At 33.9% G+C, this 24,537-nt stretch overlaps 1 protein-coding gene across 16 annotated transcripts in view; it reads right to left on the bottom strand.

Annotated features, from left to right (window-relative positions):
* The window catches only part of NLGN4X (neuroligin 4 X-linked), a 194,871-nt gene that overhangs the window by 49,143 nt on the left and 121,191 nt on the right, over positions 1–24,537 (bottom strand). For 14 of the 16 annotated variants that reach the window (XM_080586802.1, XM_080586803.1, XM_080586808.1 and 11 more), the window contains 2 exons: positions 19,382–19,441; positions 16,427–16,579 (listed from right to left, as the gene is read on the bottom strand). The exons of 1 other annotated variant lie outside the window; for it this stretch is intronic. In XM_080586802.1, the coding sequence (XP_080442928.1) occupies positions 16,427–16,579; positions 19,382–19,441 (213 nt within the window). The remainder of the gene's footprint in view (positions 1–16,426; positions 16,580–19,381; positions 19,442–24,537) is intronic. One more of the 16 variants, XM_080586805.1, reaches the window with a different exon arrangement.

The following is a 24,537-nucleotide window of genomic DNA, read 5'->3' as shown; positions in this document are numbered from 1 at the left end:
AACGTTATTCTCTTTAAAACCATTTACTTATTTATTTATTTATTTATTTAATTTATTTATTTATTTATTTTTATTCCTTGATATCAAAAAGGAGATACTTGAATTAAAAAGGAATGAAAAAGTACAATTTTGTTTATGGCACTTTTTTTTTTCTTTCCTATGAATATTTTAAAACTTTTCAGAAAACAAAAATTCCTTAGACCTGAGATCATGTTTTGAATAAATGACATCAAAGTTTCAAATATAGATTTATTTATCATAAGCAACTGTTGGAGCATGAAACATCACTTTGTAGATCACCATCTCCTATCAAAAAGATAGCCAGAAACTTTGAGGAATTATTTTTTTTTTCCCCTTGCACACTGAAGAGACTAGAATTTCTCTAAGAAGAAGTAGAAGAAGTTTGTGCATAAATGACATTACCTTAGAAATTTTCATTGATTCTAAATTGAATCATACTAAATATATTTTCACAACTACCATATGTATATATTTCACTAATAATTTTAAGATGCTATGCACACCTCATGCCCTACTGCTAAGGAGGGGAGGGGAGGGGAGGGGAGGGGAGGGGAGGGGAGGGGAGGGGAGGGGAGGGGAGGGGAGGGGAGGGGAGGGGAGGGGAGGGGAGGGGAGGGGAGGGGAGGGGAGGGGAGGGGAGGGGAGGGGAGGGGAGGGGAGGGAGGGGAGGGGAGGGGAGGGGAGGGGAGGGGAGGGGAGGGGAGGGGAGGGGAGGGGAGGGGAGGGGAGGGAGGGAGAGGAGAGGAGAGGAGAGGAGAGGAGAGGAGAGGAGAGGAGAGGAGAGGAGAGGAGAGGAGAGGAGAGGAGAGGAGAGGAGAGGAGAGGAGAGGAGAGGAGAGGAGAGGAGAGGAGAGGAGAGGAGAGGAGAGGAGAGGAGAGGAGAGGAGAGGAGAGGAGAGGAGAGGAGAGGAGAGGAGAGGAGAGGAGAGGAGAGGAGAGGAGAGGAGAGGAGAGGAGAGGAGAGGAGAGGAGAGGAGAGGAGAGGAGAGGAGAGGAGAGGAGAGAGAGGAGAGGAGAGGAGAGGAGAGGAGAGGAGAGGAGAGGAGAGGAGAGGAGAGGAGAGGAGAGGAGAGGAGAGGAGAGGAGAGGAGAGGAGAGGAGAGGAGAGGAGAGGAGAGGAGAGGAGAGGAGAGGAGAGGAGAGGAGAGGAGAGGAGAGGAGAGGAGAGGAGAGGAGAGGAGAGGAGAGGAGAGGAGAGGAGAGGAGAGGAGAGGAGAGAGGAGAGGAGAGGAGAGGAGAGGAGAGGAGAGGAGAGGAGAGGAGAGGAGAGGAGAGGAGAGGAGAGGAGAGGAGAGGAGAGGAGAGGAGAGGAGAGGAGAGGAGAGGAGAGGAGAGGAGAGGAGAGGAGAGGAGAGGAGAGTCCTAGCAGTTAACTAGACATTGTATTCAACTCAACAGAACATTTCAGGCATATTTAAATAGACACATTATTTTCAGAAGACTGTTCCATTCACCAAGACATTTTGTACTGTTGCATAGTATGCTCCTTTCTTCCTTGCTATCAGGGTGAGACGTTGCTCACAATGCATGATTTGAAAAATAGCAGAGAAAAAGAAGAACAAACCCAGCTCTAGGGCTGGGTAGAGGAAGTCAGAAGTCAGATTCAAATTGACTTCAGATTTGAAGTCCTGAGCACAGAATTACTGGTTGCAATTCATAGAATGGAACTGCCTATTATATTTATTGAGCAAATATCAAAAGGTGAAATAAAAAGCTGGGATGCTTAAGTTAACATGGGCATCATATTGAGAACACAGATAGAGTGAATATTCGTGCTTCAGCAAGAGTCCACTAACTGTTTTTGTTATCCCATGATACATTCAGAGCAGACTAACAGCATGACATGAGAAAAGGTAGCTAAGTTTTCTGATAGAAAGCCCAGGAAGAAGTAGGTGAAGAAAAAAAAAAAAAAGTATATTGTCTTCCTGAAGGGAACTGTTCCTATATTATTTCATATATATAAATAATCTATATGTTCAGGATTTGAGTTACAGGGACAAAAACCCAACCTTAAACCAATATAGTTGCATGTGCTTTGTAATATCATATCCAAAGTCCCTATTGCTATGGTACAAGTAGCTGCTTACAGACAACTTAACCAAATTTGTTTAACAACTGCAGGTCAGCATTACTACTTCTACAGTGGCATCATTGATCATTGTCACCCTTTTTTAATTTATTTATCTTTTTCAAACAAACACTCACAGATATCAAAAAAGAAAAGGAAAAAAAAAAAAGGAAAAGAAAGAAAAAGAAACAGGAAACAATTACAATACAAACTAATAATACACTGAACTGGATATAGTTATTTGAATATGTGTATATCTCAAGCTGATCCTGCAGTTTTCCTTAATAAATAAATAAATAAATCCCATTCTGAATACCAGAATGCCGAATAGATTCTAACTTCTGCAATTGTAGTCTTGAGTACAGTAACTTTCTGCTGAATTATACTGCTTCAATTACATCGTTTAACTAATGCCACGTGAGATTGAAACTAACCAAGTGACCCTGCTGAGAAATTTTTGATGCACTCTTGTTTTTCAAATAAACAACAGTAAAGATGTTTCATTTTACAAATAAAGGGAAGGTGCCTGGTTGTTTCCTAAGTACAATATATTAAATTGTATATTTGCATTGGGTTTACATGGCAACGTTTTGGTAGCATGGTGCTGCAGGGCTTCTAAATGTAAATTTTCCTCTTTAAGTTGACATAGATGTTCCAATATATGAGAATGTTAATATATCATTCTTTTAAACACTGCCTTTTGACAGATGCCCAGATGATGGCAATTTGTTCCTTTCTGAAGTAACTGATACATAACTAATTACTAGGCTGTGATATTTCTTTGTCTGATAGATTTGCTTCCTGTTATTTTCTTTGTAAACAATAGAGTCAAATTATTAAAAGGAAAGGAGGACCTTCTGTGCAGTAAGAAAATATGATAGCTGTTAGGGAAAGCAATCTGAAGGTGAAAACTGGATGTCTTAAACTGAGAGGTAAAAACAGGAGGACTTCATCATGAATGTGAGACAAATTTGTCTTACAGATTATTGAATATATTGAATGCAGTTATGAACCAGAAACATCATTCAACATCTATGTTATTTCATCAGGCATACAGAATGGATTCTTTCCTCTCTCTATATATATATATTTAAAATTTATTTCAGAAGACTGTATTTAAGCTAAATCTCTAGAATGTTTTTCATAAATGATGTCTTTGTACACATCCTGTATGAAAGTCCTAAAAGGGGGAGGTAAACTACTGACTTTTAATGAAAATATCCATTATGAAGAAAGGGATTTTATTATTATTATTATTAGTAGTAGTAGTAGTAGTAGTAGTAGTTAATAACTTTATAAAGGGGGGTTATCCAGTCATCAACACTTTTAGAAAAATAGATGACTAGCTAAGCTTGATTCTCTCTTATTAGGCAAAGGTATGGCTAGCTGGCATCAGTAGGCACTATAAAGATGTCAATAAAATTTGCTTGCATCTGAACCTTGACTAAAATCACATGAAAAATCAAATAAATGAGAGTCCATAAGTTTTCAACAAAGCACAGGTTTTCTTCCTTGATACAATAGCCAACTCTGTACATCTGACAAGCAGCAAATATTTACATGCAACAAAAGAAAATGATTAAAATGTCTTTCCTTTAAACACACATTTTTAACATTTGTATATGCAGATAAGTCCATTTCTGAAAGAAAGGGAAAAAAAAAAAAGGCATAGCACATCTGTAGAAGAAGATGCAAACAGATCAGAGCAGTCAGGTTGCAAGCTGGAAGTTGCATTGTACCTGCATTATGAAGAGTGTGAAAGCAAAGCTTTTCAGAAGGTTCTGGATCTGATTGTGCCAATCTGACAGCCTCCAGCAAAACAGAAGGGAGGCTCTTTTTCCTGCACACTTTAATTATTTCTGTGGCGTTACCAGTTAGGAGCAGCAGTCACAGGCAAGGACAGCCCTTGCATTGGATAAACCAACCATCAGAAAGACAGTTACTTTCCCAGAGACTTTACGATGTAAATTGAATAACCATGTTCAGAGATCCTCATTATGGCTGGACAGAGAAAAGCAATTTACTTGCTTACTATTACTCTTCTACTATGAACAAACAGGTTTGCTCCATTTATCAACCTATAACACAGGTTAGAAGAAAAGGGAAATCTTTTGCTTCTTTAAGAAGTCTCAAATGAAGCAATGTAATCCCTCCCAAGAGCAAAGGAAAAGTAGAGATGAAATTAGGACCTTACGAGTCATAGCTTGTTCTCTGTTCTATTTGAGGAGTACAACATCTGCAAGCTACCCTTTATTCAAGGATATTTAGAATTGAATTTCTCATATTTTCATTAATACAAGTCTATGCTGAAAAACAACTGAGTCTAGGGTATCTGTATTTAACCAATGCGTGTCTGATTCCTCCTGTTTTCCACAGTAAGATAAAAATTATAAAAAAAAAAAGAGAGAGAGAGAGAAAGAAAAAGAAAGAAAGAAAGAAAGAAAGAAAGAAAGAAAGAAAGAAAGAAAGAAAGAAAGAAAGAAAGAAAGAAAGAAAGAAAGAAAGAAAGAAAGAAAGAAAGAAAGAAAGAAAGAAAAGAGGATTATTTTTCCCCTTTGTAAAAGCAACAGGGGAATATTAGCAATAAAAGGAAAATTATGAAGTTCACAGACATATATCCCAAAGGATTACGATAACTAAGTGATCTGAACTAAGTCATCTGTGCCAACAGAATAAAGCTTTACTGGTTATGTTTTTCCCTAAAAGATTCCGAACGGAAGGAAAGTGTAATTGATTGTGTTTTAGTAGGAAATACAAAATTTCATTGAAAGTAAATGGGTTTGAAATTTTTGTCATGATTGGTTAGTCTTGATCTGGTATTGGCTGTGGACTAGACTATCTTCTGTGAAAATCAATGTATTCTTTTATAACTTTCTACTGTTTTGAAACATATCATAGAATCACAGAATCACAGAATATCCTGAGTTCGAAGGGACCCAAAAGGATCATAGAATGGATTGGGTTGGAAGGGTTGGAAGATCATCTAACTCCAACCCCCCTGCCATAGGCAGGGATGCCACAAAGTATCAGCCAGTCCAAATCCTGGCTCCACAAAAGACCACCCAAAAATTAGACCACATGTCTGAGAGTGTTGTCCAAATACTTCTTTAACTCCAGCAGGCTTGGTGTCATGACCACTTCCCTCAGGAACATGTTCCTGTGTGTGCCTGACCACCCTGTCAGTGAAGAACCTTTTCCTAATGTGAACCTGAACCTCCCCTGATGCAGCTTCATGCTATTCCCTGGTCCTGTTTCTGATTACCAGAGAGAAGAGATCAGTGCCTCCCCCTCTCTCACCCCTCATGAGGAAGCTGTAGGCTGCAATGAGGTCTCACCTCTCCTCTTCTCTAGGCTGAACAAACCAAATGACCTCAGCTGCTCCACATACATCTTTCTCTCTAGACTTTTCACCATCTTTGTTGCACTTTGAGTGACCTTTAGACACTGTCTAATAGTTTTATGTCCTTCTTATATTGTGGTGCCCGAAACCGCACACAGTACTCCAGGTGAGGCCGCACCAGCACAGACTAGAGCAGGACAATCACTTCCCTCAACCATCTAGCAATGCTGTGCTTGATGCATCCCAGGATACAGTTGGGCCTCCTGTCTGCCAAGGAATACTGTTGACTCCTATTCAACTTGCTGTTAACCAAAATCCTCAGATCCATTTCCGCATGGCTGTTCTCCAGACTCTTGTCCCCCAGACACTACATATATCCAGGATTGCTCCATCTCACGTGCTGAATCAGACACTTGCTGTTGTTAAACTTCATGTCGTTTGTGATTGCTGAGTTTTCTGACTTGTCAAGATCTCTTTGCAAGCCTTCTCTCTCTTCAACAGAGTTAACAGCTTGTCCCAATTTAGTGTTGATCCCTGCACCCAAGTTGTTTATGAAAACATTAAAGAGAACTGACCCTAAAATGGAGACCTGAGGAATCCTACTAATGACTAGCCACCATCAGACTGGTGGCTAGTCATTAGTAGGGTTCACCATTTATCACCATTAAACTACTATTTATTATAACACTTTGAGCTCCACCCATCATCCAATTGTTCACTCATCACATAATGCTTTTGTCTTGCTGTGTGCTGGACATTTTGCCCAGAAGGATACTATAAGAAAAAGTATCAGAAGCTAGGCTGAAATCTAAAAGATTACATCAGCTGGCTTCCCTTGGTCAACTAGGTGAACTAAAAGAATATTAAATTCGTTAACCAAGAATGTGTGTTGTCTGTGACCAATGTCTGCATTCCCTTTCAGGTGTTTTTCAATAATTCCCAGAACTTTCTTCTCCATAATTTTATCAGGCGCTGAAGTGAGACTGATAGGGCTGTAATTACCAATGTCTTCTTTCTTGTTCTTCTTGAAAAATGGAACAACGTTTTCCAACTTTCAGTTGACTGTGGCCACTCCAGATTCCCAAGACCATAGAAACATAATTGAGATGATGTCATCTCATGATGACAGGTCTTTGAGCACCCTGGGATGAATCTCATTGAGTTCCATAGACTTATATACATCTTGCTGGAGCAGCAAATTCTGCGGGTCCATCGTTGGTGTTGAAGACAGAGGGAAAGAAGGCATTAAACATCTCTATTTTGAGTATGTCCCTATATTTGAGGTGACCATCCTCATCAATTAATAGACCAGTGTTATCTCAGGTCCTCCTTTTGCTGTTAACATATTTTTAAAAGCTCTTTTTATTGTCTCCCACAGTACTGGCCAGCTTCAACTTTATCTGAGCTTTGGCCACACAAATTTTCTCCCTACAATGCCAAACAGCATCTCTGCAGTCCTCATATGTCACCTGACCTCGCTTCCACTGGCCGTACACTTTATTTGTTGACCTAAGCTCTAGAAGACCCCTGCTCAGTCAAGCCAGCCTTCTGCTCTCAGTGCTTGACTTCTGCCATTTTGGAATTGCCTGTTCCTGCACTCTTAGGAGGTGGTACTTAAAAAATGACCAGCAGTGATGGACCTCGATGTCTTTAAAAGCAGATTCCCAGGAGACCTCACTAGCTAGTTCCCTGAGCAGTCTGAAGTCTGTTCTCCCCCATTTTGGTGGCAGTTTTCCTCTTATCACCAAACATTTTAAACTCAACTACTTCATGGTCATTATGACCAAGATTGCCACCAATTGCCACTTAACCCACAAGACACTCTCTGTTTACAAGTAGTAAATCTAGGAGGTCACTTTTTCTGGTCAGCTCCCTTAGTATATGTACCAAGAAGTTATCATCAAGTTGTTTTATGAATCTACTGAACATGTTTGTATCAACTGTGTGGTATTCCCAGTTTATGTCTGATAAATTGAAGTCCCCTATAATAAGGGCCCTATATAATTGAAGTGCCCAAGTCTGCCTGATCTAGAGGTATCTCTTAGTTCCTTAAAGAATAATTTATTGGTGTTATTATCTTGGCTCGGTCTACAGTAGACTGCCACAATGACATCTGCTTTATTTGCTTGTCCCTTAATCCTTAACCAGAGGTTCTCAACCATGTAATTGCCAAAGTATTTTCATAGAAACTCAATTAGCTATGGATGAGATTTGTAGGCAATTAGGTAACTACTTGCTATTCAAACATAGGAACATCATTTTCACATAGCACAAATATTTACAATCAAATGTTATTTGTTATAAATGGAGCTCAACTGAAATGTGAAAAAATATATATTTTTGATAGTATATCAAACATAGAATCACATACTTAAGTAAATGTTAAAAATTGCTTTAACATTTCTAGAAAATGAAGACACAGACCTATGCAACCTACTTGGAGAGATTTGATTTTTTTAAACATACAAGATCTGATTTTATGTAACCGAATGTTATATCAATGAAGAAAACTGTGTTCCCTCTGGTTTTAGTCTCTTCTCTTAAGTTTTGATAAAGGCTATATGTGTTTATTTTACCCTTTCCCAGATCCCAAAGGGGGTACTTAGTTTTAGGCAAATATATAATACAATCCACAGATGGCTTGTGAAACAAGAAACAAATAAAAATAGAAAACTCTGAAACCATTTTTTTTGTTGTTGTTATTATAAGTCCTCCCACTTTTCCTACTGTAATTTTATTACGTCTTGCATCATTATATTTTTCTAATCAATCTAAGCTCTAAGTGAACCAGTGTTACCATAGGAGACCTGGGACTAACGAATGTCAAAAGAACACATTTTTTTTAATTCCCTAAATGGAAAACATTTAGAAGGCAGAAATGAAAAGATGAAAACTAATGACTTTTGTCAACTGCTAACCTTTACCTGAAGATGTCTACTGAAGAACTCACTTAACATCCATCACCTAAGCTTTATTCATTTAATACCCTCAGATTCCTTGTATACGCTTTAGGAACTATTCAAGGAAAAACTTCATTGTCAGTTCTGAAACAGAAGCTCCAAAAACACACATGGAGCTTTTTTTTTTTTTTTTTTTTTTCTCTCTCTCTCTCTCTGTATACTGTGATATATACTGGCTTGATACGTTACTGTAAGCAGTTAAAATATTTCAGTTTTTCTGTGTCCATCAATTTGTGATTACAAGGAATGACAAGAAGGTCTGAAATAATTAAAGCAAAAATGTGTTTCTTTTGTGTTATCCTTCCAAGAGTACATCTCACTGGTTGGTGAAAGCATTCAACTTTAACTCTATGACCCTTTGCACACTGCTCCCCTGCCTCCTCAGAAAAGCATACTGACTTGTTACAGTGGGTGGTGAGACTGAGTAACACTTTAAATTTTTTCTTTTAGTTTATGTATAAACATTGCAAAACCCTGCAAACAGTGGAAGACTTCATATAAAATGAAGGTTTTCCCCTGTTTTTCTTTTGGTCAGCCAGAATCTTTATAACACTATTAAACTGGAACATTTAAATATAGTTCCAGTCTATAAAAAAGGTACCTGCAGGGGAAAAAAATCTGTGGGGAAATATATATATGTATATATATATCATTTTTATATATATTTATTATATATAATAATAACTAAATAGATATACACTAAGAAAAAAAACATTTTCATAGTCACTTTTCAAATCATAAATGTGTTTATATTAATCTAGATAGAGCAGCACTTACCTTGATGTTGCTAGAAATGCTCAAATGATGACTGCTACTCAGAGAATTACCTGAAATTCATCTTTTTAAACCTTTTTTTTTTTTTTAACAGCAACTTTTACTTTTTTGCTTCATTTGGCAATATAGTTTACGATTTAAAAAAATATTTTATGAGAGCATACTTGACTAGTTCAATCAGCTGGGTTAATCCATCAAGCCTGGAAGAGGTAGACCACATTGCACTTGGGTAACAGGAACTTTCATTCAAAATTGCTAAACTCTAGTTTTAACAGTCACATTTCTAAGAATGTGCCCCTGACTACTGAATTAGTTACCTAATCTTGTCAAGAGTTTTACATTGTCAGATGATTTCAGGTGCTAAAGAAGTAATTCACATGAGAGCAGAACAAGCTATTAAGAGCTGTTATGATTATAAGACATAACCGTAGTGCTACCGTGCAGTCTCTCTATGAAAGGAGTATATCGAATGTTAGAAACTCAATTAATGTACATATAACTTCTGTTGATACTGTAACTTATATACTTGTCGCTTCTCATGTTTGAAGCAGAAGATGTGGTGGCATGACAGTCTAAAAACAATGGGATATGGATGTGATTTCTCAGCTGCATTTGTGCAAATCCAATTTTGTGACCTAACAATAGATTTTAAATAGCAGAAAAAAATAAGATTTTAAATCAACAAATAAATAAATAAATATCAAAGATTATAATTCTGATGTACACAAAAAATGTGTTGGTACCAACAGAAATAATATTTATCCATCGTTGATGGGAACTAGAGTTTTACTAAAGCAGAAAATCACTGTGGTAACACATTAGCTGACACAGTTTTTGGACAACTAACAAGAGAGGCCAGAGACCAAAATAACCAGGGAATAATGTGCATGAAGCTGAAAGATGTAGGTGACACAATGTAGTGATGTGTACATTGGCATCAACAATGTAAACAATCATTATAAGTTAAATTGAGTTTAAACAAAACTCCTTTCTTGTGTAAGCACTGAACTCTGATTTACTTAGCATGCGTCAGCTCCAGGGTCATTCCCATGAGTACTAATGTACCTCTGGTGCTTCCTACCAGCAGATCACCTTTAAGTTTCTTGTACTACTGGGAACACGCTGGAGATAAAGAAGGGTGGCCTGGAGGCACAAAAAGAACAGATCTGCATGTCTGAATTAAAAAAAAAAAAAAAAAAAAAAAAGAGCAAACAAAACCAAAACTAAACAAAAATACAAACATAAAGGAGTCACTTTGCTCAACAACTACACTGGTGAAGATAAATCTTGATGTATTGTATAATACTGTACAAACACTGTGAATATGAAAGAAGTCAGTTCTGTTCTAGGTGAAAATTGAGGTCATATACTACTTACTTCCTATGATTACCTCTGTACACCTTCCAACATGTATTTTTCACAAACTAACAATATGTAAAGTTACTAATTAAAATGTTACCTTGAAGGTTAGACATATTAACAGTTTATAACTGCTTACTTCATTCATGTTACCTGGAAAAACTTCTAAACTGCTAGGAGGAAACTGGTGTTTTATTCAAGGTTTACCCGAGTAGTCACTGACTCATTAACCTCTCTGTTTCAGTAAGTTAAATTATCCCATATTCTGCTTACTTAAACTAGAGTGACTTTTTAAAGAATCTGTAACCTACGTAACATCTTACATCACACTTTGCAGTTCACAGATGTGCTTCTGGTCAGTCAAAACCTAAGCAGTTCATTTACAACGTACACTGTTTCAGTGTATTAATGTTCTAACCTGCAAACCAAACACTTAGTGAAGTAAAGAAAGCTAAAGTTCTCTATAACTTGCATAAGTAGAGAGACTCATTGTAAAATAAATTCTCATTTATATTACATTGCCTAATATTTATAGAGAACTCTAATTACATGTGGATATAATTTCTGTTAAAAGGTAGCCCAGTCTTTCAAGACAGAGTACTTAAAATGTATGTTTATTGCCATAAAAGAAGGAGAGATAAGAGAAAGTCTATTCTTATCAGTGTGATTTGGAATTCTAAGAGGAAGAAAATGTTAAATTCTAAATGGTGTCCATAATGCTAAATAAATTTTATAATTTTGAACTCTGAGTGTGTCTCATTTACTACATTAGATGTTTCATTTAATTCTGGCTTACAAAATATGATTCATATTTCTAGAATTCATCTCAGGTTTTGGCTGTAATAGCTCACGCAAGAACACCAAGTTCATATTTGAATATGTTATTTTTTTCTGAAGATTGCTGAAGATTATTTCTTCCATGTTTATAACACTGCATCTGAATTTAAATGCAAAAAATAATTCTGGGACGTTGGGGCTTTGCATTTTACTGTTGTTTGGTTGGATGGTTGGCTTTGGTTTTGGTTTTGTCTTGTGATTTTTTGTTTTTGTTGGTTGATTGGTTGGTTTGGGGGATGTGGAGGTGGGGGAAGAAGGGAGGCTAGATTTGTGGCTTTCTTTCCAGAATTCTCACTCCTATTTTTCCAGATTTTGTTTCTACTGTTACACAAGTTAAACTGGGGCTCAGCATATTCAAGTGTCCCCAAGAGACAGACAATTCAGGTCATGCCACAGCAAAACAATAGTTTTGCTAGGGGAACAAGATGTTCCCCTTCTGTGTTTTTGTCTGTTACTTAACTTTGAAAAAGATGCTACCACAATATTGGTAGCTAGGTTGTAAATATATAGAGCATACCCATTAAGACTAAGAATTTGAACAATAAAGAATTAAGCAATTTCCAGACCGAGTGAGTCAGGTTGTTCTAACCATCCGTCTTCTTTTGCCCAATCATCTCATTCTTGTGTATTTCTACTTTTTTTTTTTTTTTCCAGTTAAATAATTCTTTAAGTAGTTTGGGATTTTTGAAAACTCAACTATTTTTTTTTTTTAACTTAAATATATTATATAAAAAACACCATCCTACACATTGCTCAAAGCATGAGTTCTGGGCTGGAGGGGCAGCAGGTTTTAGTATTTCTGTGTGGTACAATGCAGAATTTATCACAATATAGGAGCACTGCCTTGCAATTTCAAAATTTGCAATTTCCTTTAACTTTAAGAGTGTCTTCTCTCAGCACTGTGGTGATGCATTAGGGGGAATGAGAGATGCTGAGTTGGGCAGGGTCAGGATCCCCCCAAACCCTAAAGTGTTGTACAAGGACTTAAACGTGGCACAGCAGCACTCCATTGTGCATAGTGCCCATATACTGTGTAAAAAGGAAAAGCTAAACCTCTTCTATTTTATTGTCCCAAAGGATCCTATCCAGGAGATATATACTCAAAGGGAAAATATGTCTTTCTAAACAATATCTGCAACCCATATTATGACTGTATACATGCTTAGGGGTCTAGAAATCCCAGTAAGAATACCAGCAGTACTTTTATTCAAAGGAATCCAAAAAGGAATAATAAAGAAGTTGGAAAGTCCTGTGTCCAGTTGTCTGTTATTTTGCCATAGCGCTACTTGAACACAGAGAAAAATTTGTGGTACTTTTTCACAGAGCAGCTCTGCAGTCCTCCAAAAGAGAGAACAGCATTTCTTATGTATTTTGGAGATACAAATAAATATTACTCAAAGCACAGTTCCAAAGGCTTATGCTTTAGTCAGATGCAATAAGAAAAGATAGAAATGAAGATATTTGTCTCTCTCAGCCAGTTATAATTATTTATAAATCACCATGTCTCAGCTACTGCAATTAAAGTCTTCCTTTTCTGCCTGGGATGCCTGCTTTCTGGTTATAACTTAAGACTAGAAGTTTCAGTATCTCAGTTATAGCCAATAGACAACCAGACTTCAATCTATAAAGTATTATCTCCACAAAGATGGGGAAATCTTGTCATTGTGGTGCCTGATAATATTTAGTTTTAAAACTTGAATAATGGAGTGCCATCTGTTATTAAACACAGATCTTTTCAAAGACTTTCAATAACTTATAAGATGATCACAGATTAATTATTAATTATAATTAATCAATAATTATAATAAATGTATATATAATATATATGTGTCATATATTTAATTATATATAATTAATGATTATATTATACCCTGTAGTAAAAGAAGCAAATATAATTTATATTCTATTATGTTGACAAAAAAATCATAACTATATATGTATTTCTGGAGGCCAAAAACCTTGTGCCAGTGAAGAACAGTCAGGTAAAGCAATTGGTCCCTAATAATTTAAATTTCCCCTCATCTATGAAGATGCATTTTCAAAATACCGGTTTCTTAAACATGTGCAAACACTATTAACAATTTGTTCTCTGGTTTTCTGTTACAGATAAATTCCCAGGACCTCAAGCTGAAATTTGTCTGGCTAATATTGTACGGTGATCATCTACACAGATTTTCTATCTGCTGTTGTTAATGACACAATATAGACTGAAAGGAAAACTACTAAATATACCTAAATTATAGAACTAACATTTATGATAATAATAATAATAGCTGGGTACATTCAGGTGCAATTTTTCCAAAGGAAAAATACATATATAGGGGCTTCAGTAACTCATTATGATGTCTGACCAATGCAGTGTGTATTCCCCTGTCACAGGATGTCATAATAGCAATAGAATTAACAAGTCCTGTCATTTTTGTCATGTTTGTATGTGTACTTCTATGTACAAACTCACAAATGAAAAAGGTTTGAAACAAACTTACATAAAAAAACATATATTTCATAAAGAATCACAGAGTCATAGAGTCATAGAATCATAGAATGGTTCGGGTTGGAAGAGACCTTAAATACGATGTAGTTCCAACCCCTGTGGCACAGGCAGGGATGCCACCCTGGCATCAGGTTGCTCAAGGTCTCATCTAACCTGGCCTTGAACACCTTCAGGGATGAGGCATCTACAACATCTCTGGGGACCTGTTCCAGTGCCTCACCACTCTCTGAGTGAGAATTCCCTCCTAAAGAAGATAAACCTGTGCTAGAAGAACAGGATACAAATACTGCCAATCTCAAAATGATATTTGGCAATAATTATACAACTTTCTTTTCTTTTCTTTTCTTTTCTTTTCTTTTCTTTTCTTTTCTTTTCTTTTCTTTTCTTTTCTTTTCTTTTCTTTTCTTTTCTTTTCTTTTCTTTTCTTTTCTTTTCTTTTCTTTTCTTTTCTTTTCTTTTCTTTTCTTTTCTTTTCTTTTCTTTCTTTTCTTTTCTTTTCTTTTCTTTTCTTTTCTTTTCTTTTCTTTTCTTTTCTTTTCTTTTCTTTTCTTTTCTTTTCTTTTCTTTTCTTTTCTTTTCTTTTCTTTTCTTTTCTTTTCTTTTCTTTTCTTTTCTTTTCTTTTCTTTTCTTTTCTTTTCTTTTCTTTTCTTTTCTTTTCTTTTCTTTTCTTTTCTTTTCTTTTCTTTTCTTTTCTTCTTTTTTCTTTATGAATAAACATGCTTGTCTTCCATATGCATATGGAAGCATATTTTCTTGTTGTTTTTACTTTATATATATATATATATTTCCTTATAAAATAGCAATTCATAAAAGAAAATATTGCAAACTTCTATTTCCTTTAGATGGGTATGTAAAACCTGGACAATCAAACATCTTGAGCAACATCCGTATCCTTCAATAATTTTAGTTTAAAAAAAAAAGAAAAGATAAACTTTAAATAGAGTGTTTCAATAAACTTTTTTGGTGATAGATAGCTATCACCAAGATCCTTGGGCATACACTTTTATTTATCAATCAAACAAACAAACAAACAAAAACAACAACAAATGTTTTGTTGAAGCTTATATACATGTACATAAAAAACCTGTTAATTGTCTTTTTTTTTTTTCCCTCCTTTTTTTTTTTTTTCCTTCTTTTGGGTGTGTTTCTGAGTACCATGACTGCAGGTATAAGCACAACAAAATATACTTTTATCTTCCTTGCTTTCTAACTTTGAAAAAAAAAAAAAGTTCTTTTGTATTTGAACAAGAGTCAAATTCAGGAACAAAAATAATCTCAGTGCTGTGATGAGATAGAACATTGCTTAATAACTCAGCAAAAGAAGATTCTTCTGTTCCAAAATAGTATATAACAAGAACATAGATCAGCTTTGCTATCAAGAATAGATTTAAAATCTTTGTAAATCAAAAATGCACAAATAAATTGCTTCCTAAAATGCTGGAAATATAAGCATACAAGCAACAAAAAAATAGATCTAAAGTCTGCTATGATGAGCAAAATTTTAGCTTAGTTTTCTATGGAAAAGAAATAAAGAAATGAAGCCTCATTAAATAAAGCTTCATTTGGAGAAACCTGCTTTTATATTGTTGTTTATCCAGGAGATGGAATCATGAAGAAAGCAGACAAGATTTTTCATCTCCTGTCATGTGGTATACCACATTGATACCAATGTTGTTCTAGCTAAAAGTGCAGAGCACAGCACTGTATGGGCTGCTGCAGGGAAAGTTAACTCCATCCCAGCCACACCCAGTACATCATGTATCTAAGGATATTCTGTTATTCCTGATAATGCTGAAAAAAGGAAAAAGACAGTTTGAACGGAGAAGTATTAATTAAATGTTTGAAAGACAGAAGTGTTAATTCATTTTAACAGTATAATTCATGTTTATAATGTTCCTTCTATTTAGGAAGATAATTCTACATCACGCCTTGAAACCCCTTGACTCCATTTTACCTGTAACACAAATGTCATCAGTGTATAAAGCCTCTTTTTTTTTTTTTTTTCTGTATTAGCTGCCCTAAAACAAACAAGTATGCCTACAAAAATTACAAATACAGATAAATAGTAACATCCTTCTTCCTAGTATTAGCAACCGTTTTGAAACAGATAAATATTCATTCTTGATTAATTTTCTCCTTTTTATGAGGAATAGAGGATATCTCAACGATAAATAGATACATTTTCCTAAAAGTTGTTGAATACTGAACAAAGAGCATATATGATATGATAAATTGAAGAGAAACCAGCACTAACTTCATTACAAAAGTCCAGTAATTTTTGTTTAAGGTGAAAACAGCCAAGAAGACAGCTTGGTCTGACGTAGCTTGGTTCCCAGAAAATACTAAACAAAATTCAGAATGAATATAATGCAGTCAAACTATCCACTAGCAAGAATGTTCTGTTTAAATAAATAAATAAATAAATAAATAAATAAATAATGGTTCGAGGATTTATGATTGATCAGTAGATCTAATAAACAATCAAATATCTCTATCTGACTGGCTATTTAATGGAAATACCATCTAAGTACTTCAATATATATATATGGTGATGAAGAAAAGTGCCACTTACCTAAAACCCCCAGCCTGTAATTGAGGGTGACAACAATGACATTTCCATAACTTGCAAGAATGCTCCCATCAATCATGTTGCCAGTACCCTCCATGTAAGATCCACCATGGATATAGACCATAACTGGTTTCTTGCTGTTCTGATCATGAATGTCTGAAAAAATTCAAGTAAGGAAAACATAATAAAGTAATAAAAAATAATGAAATACAGCATTAGCAATTTATAAAACTGCTAAAACTATTCTTAGCTGTTTCTCATGTTTTCCATGTCACTATCACCACTTAAAACAGCTACCTTACACAGTTCCTATAAGCCTAATGTTTATATTTTGAATATTTCTCTTTGTTACTTCAAATACTATTTTCTATTAAATATTTTCAGAATGCCCTTAGAAGTCTTTAATATTACAAGAAATTAATTCAAATGTAAATGCTTAAACGCTTAAACAGAAAAAAAAAAAAAAAGGCGGAATAATCTTGTAATTTTTTAAAGTATTCCAAGTCAAATATGTTCCAATTTAGAAATACTGATACATAAATAATGACAAAATTACAAAAATGATCCATACTTTCCTATTCCTCACTGAGATACATTTGTTGAAATTATATTTCCAATAGTTCAGTATCAGATAATATCAAAAAATCAAATTTTTCTAATGAAAGTAAACATGGCAAACTATTCATTCTTTTTAAATAGCCCAGGAGTTAAAAAACACAGAGAATTTAACTGAGTTTATAGCCCAGATTTATTTTTTTTGTTGTATGTAAATCAATCACTGTCTTCTATGTCGTGGTTTACCACATTGTAGCAGCTAAGCATTAAAGAAAATTATTAAATTTATGACCCTGAATTATATAGCTAATCTTTTGTACACTCAGAAAACCTATTTATTACTGTGATACAGATAAACCGATGGATCTCTCTAAAATAAGTTAAATGAAATTGATAGCAATATTTTTATACTTCAGAGTGAGTCATAAAGATGCACTAACCAATGATTTGGAGTGTATTTAGGACTATATTCATATCTCTTCCTCTAATAATAAAAAATGTAGGCTCCTGATTCCAGAGATCAGACTAACTAAATTAAGAACTTGTGCTCTACAGAAACTGTGGAAACAGGGTCTAAGGTCCCTTAAAAAACAGAAGGCATTTCATCAAGCAACTGTTAGAATTAACTGTACACCTTTACAAATAATTTAGCATATCTGCATGTGGAGTAGTGGCACTTCTTTCAGTCATATAGTACAACACGTTAGGGAAATCAGTGTCTCTGGTCATTCAGTCAGGATTAAACAAACAAACAAACAAAAACTCAATTCCCTTCTGGGTAGGATAGGTATAGGTTGAGCAGTGAAAAAACGAAGTGGAGGAAGAAAAAGCTGAGCTAAACACACAGATGTAAGGAATGTAGCTTTGAAAGCCTTCTATTTTATTCAATTTTATTTTCACTTATTTCACTTATTTTCATTTTCACTTTATTTTCACTTGCTATTTATCTTTATCTTAAAAATTAGCTGCAGAAATTGTTATAGCAAATAATGATACTGTCATTTATAAAAAAGCATATATTGAAAAGAAATAGGAAGAAAGTCAGAGAATAATGGAGTAACTTTGCTCTGTTCTGCAGAGCATTTTTATATTATAAGAAAGAATGTAATTCAGCAATGAAGATTGTACAGTAGAGGGTAACAGGTGTGAATTGAAGACCAGAGATTTTTATTATGGTATTTTATATATAGATAGAATAGCTAGAATTGAGCTGAACTGCCAAGAAAAAAAGGAGATTAAAAAATAACCTCAACACAATATGTGTGGTTCTAAGGGGAACCAAGAGGGTAAACGTTCCAAATGTATTTGAACTGATGTCAAATTGAAGAAAAATATAAAGGCACTTTGGAATGGCCAAGCAGGAGAGGAATAATAGAAGGATTACTCCGAATCCAGAACAATAAACTTCCCAAGGCTGCTATCTGCTCATTTAATTTGAAAATATTTTTTCTTAATTGGGTAAGTACAAAGAGTGAAATAAAATGACAGTGTAACTTTAATGAAAAGGAAGGGTGAGAATAGAGGAAGATTTCTTGACTTCTTTCTATTTTAGTGTATCCTGCCTTTGCTGTGCCAAGGCAAGAAAAAAGTATTTCCTTGTAAAACTTTTTTGGAGGGTACTTCATTATGAACTCTAACATTTCCTTTCAGGGAATCCAATCCAAGACTGAAAGACGTCAAAGATTATAGTTGATTTCAGTGGGAATCTGCTCATAGTTGATTCATAGTTGATATGATATCATCATATGATATCAACTCATAGTTGATAGATAGTAGGGGGGGGGGGGAAGCTTCTTTTACTTTTATGTCCTACAAATAAGTAAATCACATCCTGTGAGAATTAAAATAAAATAAAATAAAATAAAATAAAATAAAATAAAATAAAATATCAAAGATGAACCATGATGCAACAGCATCCAATGTACAGTATGTGCACGGGAGAAATGATGGAAATGAAAGAAAGGATACATGTGAGATCTTTTCATGATTTTCAAGCACATGAATTTACAAAATGTGTAAGAGAGAAAAGAACACATGCATGTTTTCAAATTCCATTTTCTCACCTAAGAAAGAATGGTGGAGGGGGACAATGACAGCACATATTTTTAAATAATATTTATTACTCACTTCACACACATCTAGGAATAACCTTTACACTTATTTTACAGGGGAATTACAATCATATGTTAAATTGGATTTTAAAAAGAAAAACAAAGTAATTTTTAAAGAAGAAAATAAAGAAGAACACTGAAGTGTGCTTCTGCAAGTAAGTGACTAAAAATCATGTTGAAATAACAGTAATAACAATAACAATAATAATTAATATTATTAAAATAAAAAATAATAAAAAAAAAGTTTATGTTCATGCATCAGGGTTGAGTTTTGAAAAAAAACAAAAAATACCTTCATCTTCACCACGATCATTACTGGTTATATCATCTGCGCTTTTCTTTGTGTTGGCTCCTGGGTTCATATTGAGGAGGAGAATAAAGGGAAAAAAAGAGAATTCAAAAACAGCAGGTTCTCAAAAATAAAAATAATTAGAAAAATGCTAGTTAAAAAAAAAAAGAAAAATGTAACAAAAATGTCAAAATCTGTTACATTTGAAATTGAAAAACAAAAAGGATGCAAACTGCACATAAACATAAAATGTCAAGAAGAACAAATTGAAAATATTTGAAAAAATGTATTATATTCTGTGACAATGCAGTTACTTCAGTTAAAAGTGATTGCTGCAAAAAAAACACAAAATTAATGTGCTATTAAAAAAGAATAATATAAACCAAAAAAATATATATTAAAAAAATCACTAAGTATGGTTTCTACATAAGAAATGCAATTGATTTCTGTCACTTTGAAGAAATAATGGCTTCAGTCACTGTCTTCAATGGCCACATGTTATTCATGCTCATGAAGATTCATTAACAATTAGCCACAACCTGAATTTTAAACAGACGCAATTCAAGTAAAATTGGCATTGAGTCTTACACAACTTGAATGGACTAAGACAAACCATATAGAACTCCTTAAATTTTAATTTTTCTTCCCAAATGAACAAAAAAGATATTCAAAAAAGCAAACTGAAAACACAGGAAAAACACAGAGTTGAGTTAATCCCAGACATGAAATTTGTCAAATAGTAGTCCTGGTTTATATTATACCTAATACCATACTCTTAAATTAAATGAGAAAATAACTGAAAATAGTTACTTACCATGGAAAAGAACTTGCATTTATTCATTTAAAAATTTGGTAAAGAATAAATTTTAATTTTTATTTAATGTTCTTTCACAACAAACCTTTGAGGTGTATACACGCATATAAGCATATAGCACCCCCCTGCCATGTCCACATGTCTGCATTTATGGGACGAAGATAAAATAAGCATGATAGTTTTCCCTGCGCCTCTCCTTGGGCAATATATCTGTTTTCTGACTTTAAAAAATGACATTAAGCTATGTTTGCAACCCATGTCTCATTATGTTGTGCTTACTCCTGTAGCAAGTAACCTTCTGTAATGTAAAAGGTTAAATAACAGACTGAATTATGAACAAGCACAATTTGTACGTTAGTTTAGAAATGAAATATGGTTACTCAATACATAATGTTATGCCACCACTTTAACCATATGTTTTTTGATTTGTCTTTATTAGGAACTGTGTTTTCAAGATGGACTGAAAAGGAACAATATACTTGACTTTGAGTTTGTGTATGAAGTGTGAATATGTCACAGATACATTGATGCCATGATGCGATATTAAAAACCTTCAAACTCTGTATTTATAATATTAAATGTAAATAAAGTTATTTAAATTCTGTTTTACAATTCTGTATAATGGTTGGTCATTTGACACTGTGCCTTCCCTGTGTAAAGGCAAAGGGTATGTTTTGCTGATTTGAATGAACTCAGGATAAGCTCAGGCCTTTTGTACGGATATAAAAGACTCATTTAAAATTATTTATTTTAGAAAAACTTACATTTTATTGCTAAATATCTTCAGGTATTCCAGTATTAAATTTTTAAGAATTTTTAGGAATTAAGTTTTATTAACATAGGTATTATTTATTTTTCTTTTATCCATAAAGTTAATAACGTTGAACAAAAAATGTAGTGTCCTTTGGTCTTACAAGCTGTCTAATCATATTACTTGGGGTGGTGGGAAGTGGACTTTATATTTAGCTAAGTTAATAATTTTATGACTTCCTTTTACTCTTCTAGCCCTTATAGCCCTCAAAATTCAAGGTTCCAAGTAAATCTCAATCCATAATTGTAAATAAGAAAGAATGTGCTTAATGCTTGTTAAAGTACTTAAGACATGTTAGTATACATAGGTTTGGTTTATGTTCTGTTCACTGGTTTGCTTGTGTCTTCTTGATACAGCCAGCATAAAAATTTTCTATAGAAATAATCTAGAACCACTGTTGTTATATATGCTAACTGAAAATTGAAATAAACCAATTGAAATTACAGTAAAAAACATTTTTATTTTGTTGATTAAAGTAAAGGATTAGTAAAGAGAGTGCTAATCAGTTGAATGTGAGAAGCAGGAGATGAAACTCCTGTACACACAAAACCTGTATCTTCAATTAAGTTGTGTGAGAAACAAAGATATGATATGATATGATATGATATGATATGATATGATATGATATGATATGATATGATTGATATGATATGATATGATATGATATGATATGATATGATATGATATGATATGATATGATATGATATGATATGATATGATATGATATGATTGAATATGGTCAAAAATCTCATTCTGAAGTTGCAGGTTTTCTTAGACGTATTTGTAATTCGTGTTAAATCTACTTCCAATAAGACAATATATATCGTATATATGTAATGCAGTCAGGTCTGGTATGTATGCAGTTTACCAGTGCTTGCATTTTAGCCATCCATTCTGAAGATTCTAATGACAGCAAAAAATCATCAACTGCTGTTTCAGCTGAAGCCTAGTTGTTTTTTTTTTGTTTTGTTTTTGTTTTTTCCATTTTATATGTAATTGTTCCATCTGTCACATGGTAGACCTTTTGACACCATGTAATTTTTTCATAAATCACACAGCACATTATAACATGACCTCCCAGTTTCACACAGAACATGTTCAATCTTCTGGAAAGTTCCAGCTCAGACTCGATTAATACAGGATTTAATAGTCATTCTTTCTGTGATATGTGATATTTCGTATTTATGCAGACCTTTCAATAGATCTCTAAAGCTCTTGGTTTCCTATCCCAGGAGACCTATTATAGTTTTACAATCAGCTCAAGTCAACAGTTCATTACTGTCTCAGGAGAGCAATAGGAAAGCAGAATTATATTTTCTGCATTTATCCCAAGACTGATGGGTTAGCTTTATCTTGATTCTCACTTAGTGTACAAGTGTTAAATCCCTGGCTCACAACTATGTCCAAGACTCTCTAGCTACCTTTGTAGATGTACCAAGAAGCTCTCATTTGGCAGCTGAAGAAAGATCAAACGAGGCATGTACGCATTTCAAATAAAGGTGGAAGAAAAAGATTATTGACAGACTATTGAAAAGATTATTGACGAAAAAGACTATTGTCTTAGAACCTGTCTGTGGATCACCTACACTAGAAGAGATATCAGAGAAAAGCAATCATCTCCTTATGTATCTGTATTTTAAAAAGCCTGTTGAATTTAATTGGAGAGAAATATATACACACAATTAAATGTCCTTTAATTCTTACTTACTAGATACTGCCAATGTGTGTTTGCGTTTATGTTTGGGCGTATATATGTGCAAAAATATATACGTAAATATACATGAAAATGCTCTTCATAGTTAATAGACATCCAGAAAAAATACAGGTTTATTCTCTGGAACCCCCTTCTCATAATGGTGCTAAAATGAAATTAAAATCTGACAATTTTACATGTAAAAAATGTGTTTGCACTAATTGTCCACATGCATAACTAGGTAATTTTATTTTCTGAGTTCAAAAGGTAAAAGAAGACAAACATATTTTGGAATTCTCATTTTCAGAAATGAGACAGAAAAGCAGAAAATATATATTAACAATAGTTTCTTCTACTGTTCTGGACAACTTTTTCTTTAGAAAATTTATCTGGTTAATGAAACAATAATTGAGGTAAGGTAATTTTTTTGTATACTTATTTTAGTAACAAAAACAAATCACAAAGTAGAACATAGTGCTTTTATAACTGATTGTCAGCCACATTTCTTCTTGATGTAAATATTTGCAAACCTGAAGAAAACATTGCAGGCAACTCTTCTACACATGTGATTAGCTTCCATTTTAAAATACAATACATCTTTAAAATAGGAGAGTTTCTGCTTTAGTTTATGCAAATGTATGAAACAGTATGCTAAGTGAAGATTATTTGTATATCTCTAAGAAAGGTTATATTTCTTTCACAGAGTTATGTCTCTTCTGTATGAGGTTGTACAAGTGTAGGACTGAGGACGTATTAATCTTCTGTCATTTCCCAGAATAAATAATAATAATAATACCCATTCCATTTATTGTTTTTCAGATTATTGATTATTAATCTGATAGTAAAGATTCTGACTTCCCTGCAAGAATTACCTGCCAAGGGATAGAAAATTTTGGATTTGTAGTAGATTGCTTTGCCTTAGCTGGAGATAATCTGACAAATTCAAAAATCCCAGGACAGGCAGGTAAGCAGGCACACTAGCCATTACCCTTGCTTGCAGGAGTCCAAAATTTTCAAAATATATGCAAGATCTCGAAAGACTTCACAAGTGTCTTGGTACAGGCTTTTTATTAAATGCTCAAATCTTGTCCTCAGGGACAGATAGTGAACAGTTGTAGTAAACAATTTACTGCAGTAAACAGACAGTAAACAATTGTAGTAAACAGTCAAGGGACTCAGAGTTTATTCATGACATTAAAAGAAAAATAAATTAATAGTAAGTGATTTTAACATCTGTTACATGTACATCTTCTGGAAAACTTTAGGTTTAAAGCATAAGGGAGGATTAAAAGAGAGACAAGAAACAGAAGAAGCTGTGATCTCACTGATTAATAAGAATGTACTCTTTTCCTGTTTTGTGAGGAAACTTGGATTCAAGTATTGTTTTATGAACTTGTAAACATTATCACAAACTTATGTTGGATATAATGATACAAATTTTTAAGAAAAAGAAATACATTTTGGGGTAAGAATTTGCATCAATAAACTGTATTTTATTTACTTATTTGGTATAGATTTTAAAAATTTTAGAACTTCTTCAAGTATTTTTTTTTAATTTCCCCTTCCAGAATTTAATCCTTTATACATTGTATGCAACTCCTACAAATAACTTCATTCAATTATTCCAAAGCAGTCATCAGCCAAAAATTAGATGTCTCCCATCTCTCCTAGTTAATAAGACTTAGATTCCTACTATTCTAGATAATTTTTAGTGTGGTAGTCAATGAAAGCTTAGAATTTCACTTAATTTTTCTGGAATTTGATTTGTTTGGTTTTGTTGTAACTCCTACATTATCACTGAATAGCAGAAGACACAAGATTACAGTGGCCATTATTTTGAT

The sequence above is a fragment of the Anser brachyrhynchus genome (genome assembly GCF_964034855.1).
Source record: "Anser brachyrhynchus genome assembly, chromosome: 1".
NCBI classification, from domain to species: domain Eukaryota; kingdom Metazoa; phylum Chordata; class Aves; order Anseriformes; family Anatidae; genus Anser; species Anser brachyrhynchus.
Note: the sequence above shows the minus strand (reverse complement) of the source record. Positions and strands in the feature narration are given on the sequence as shown.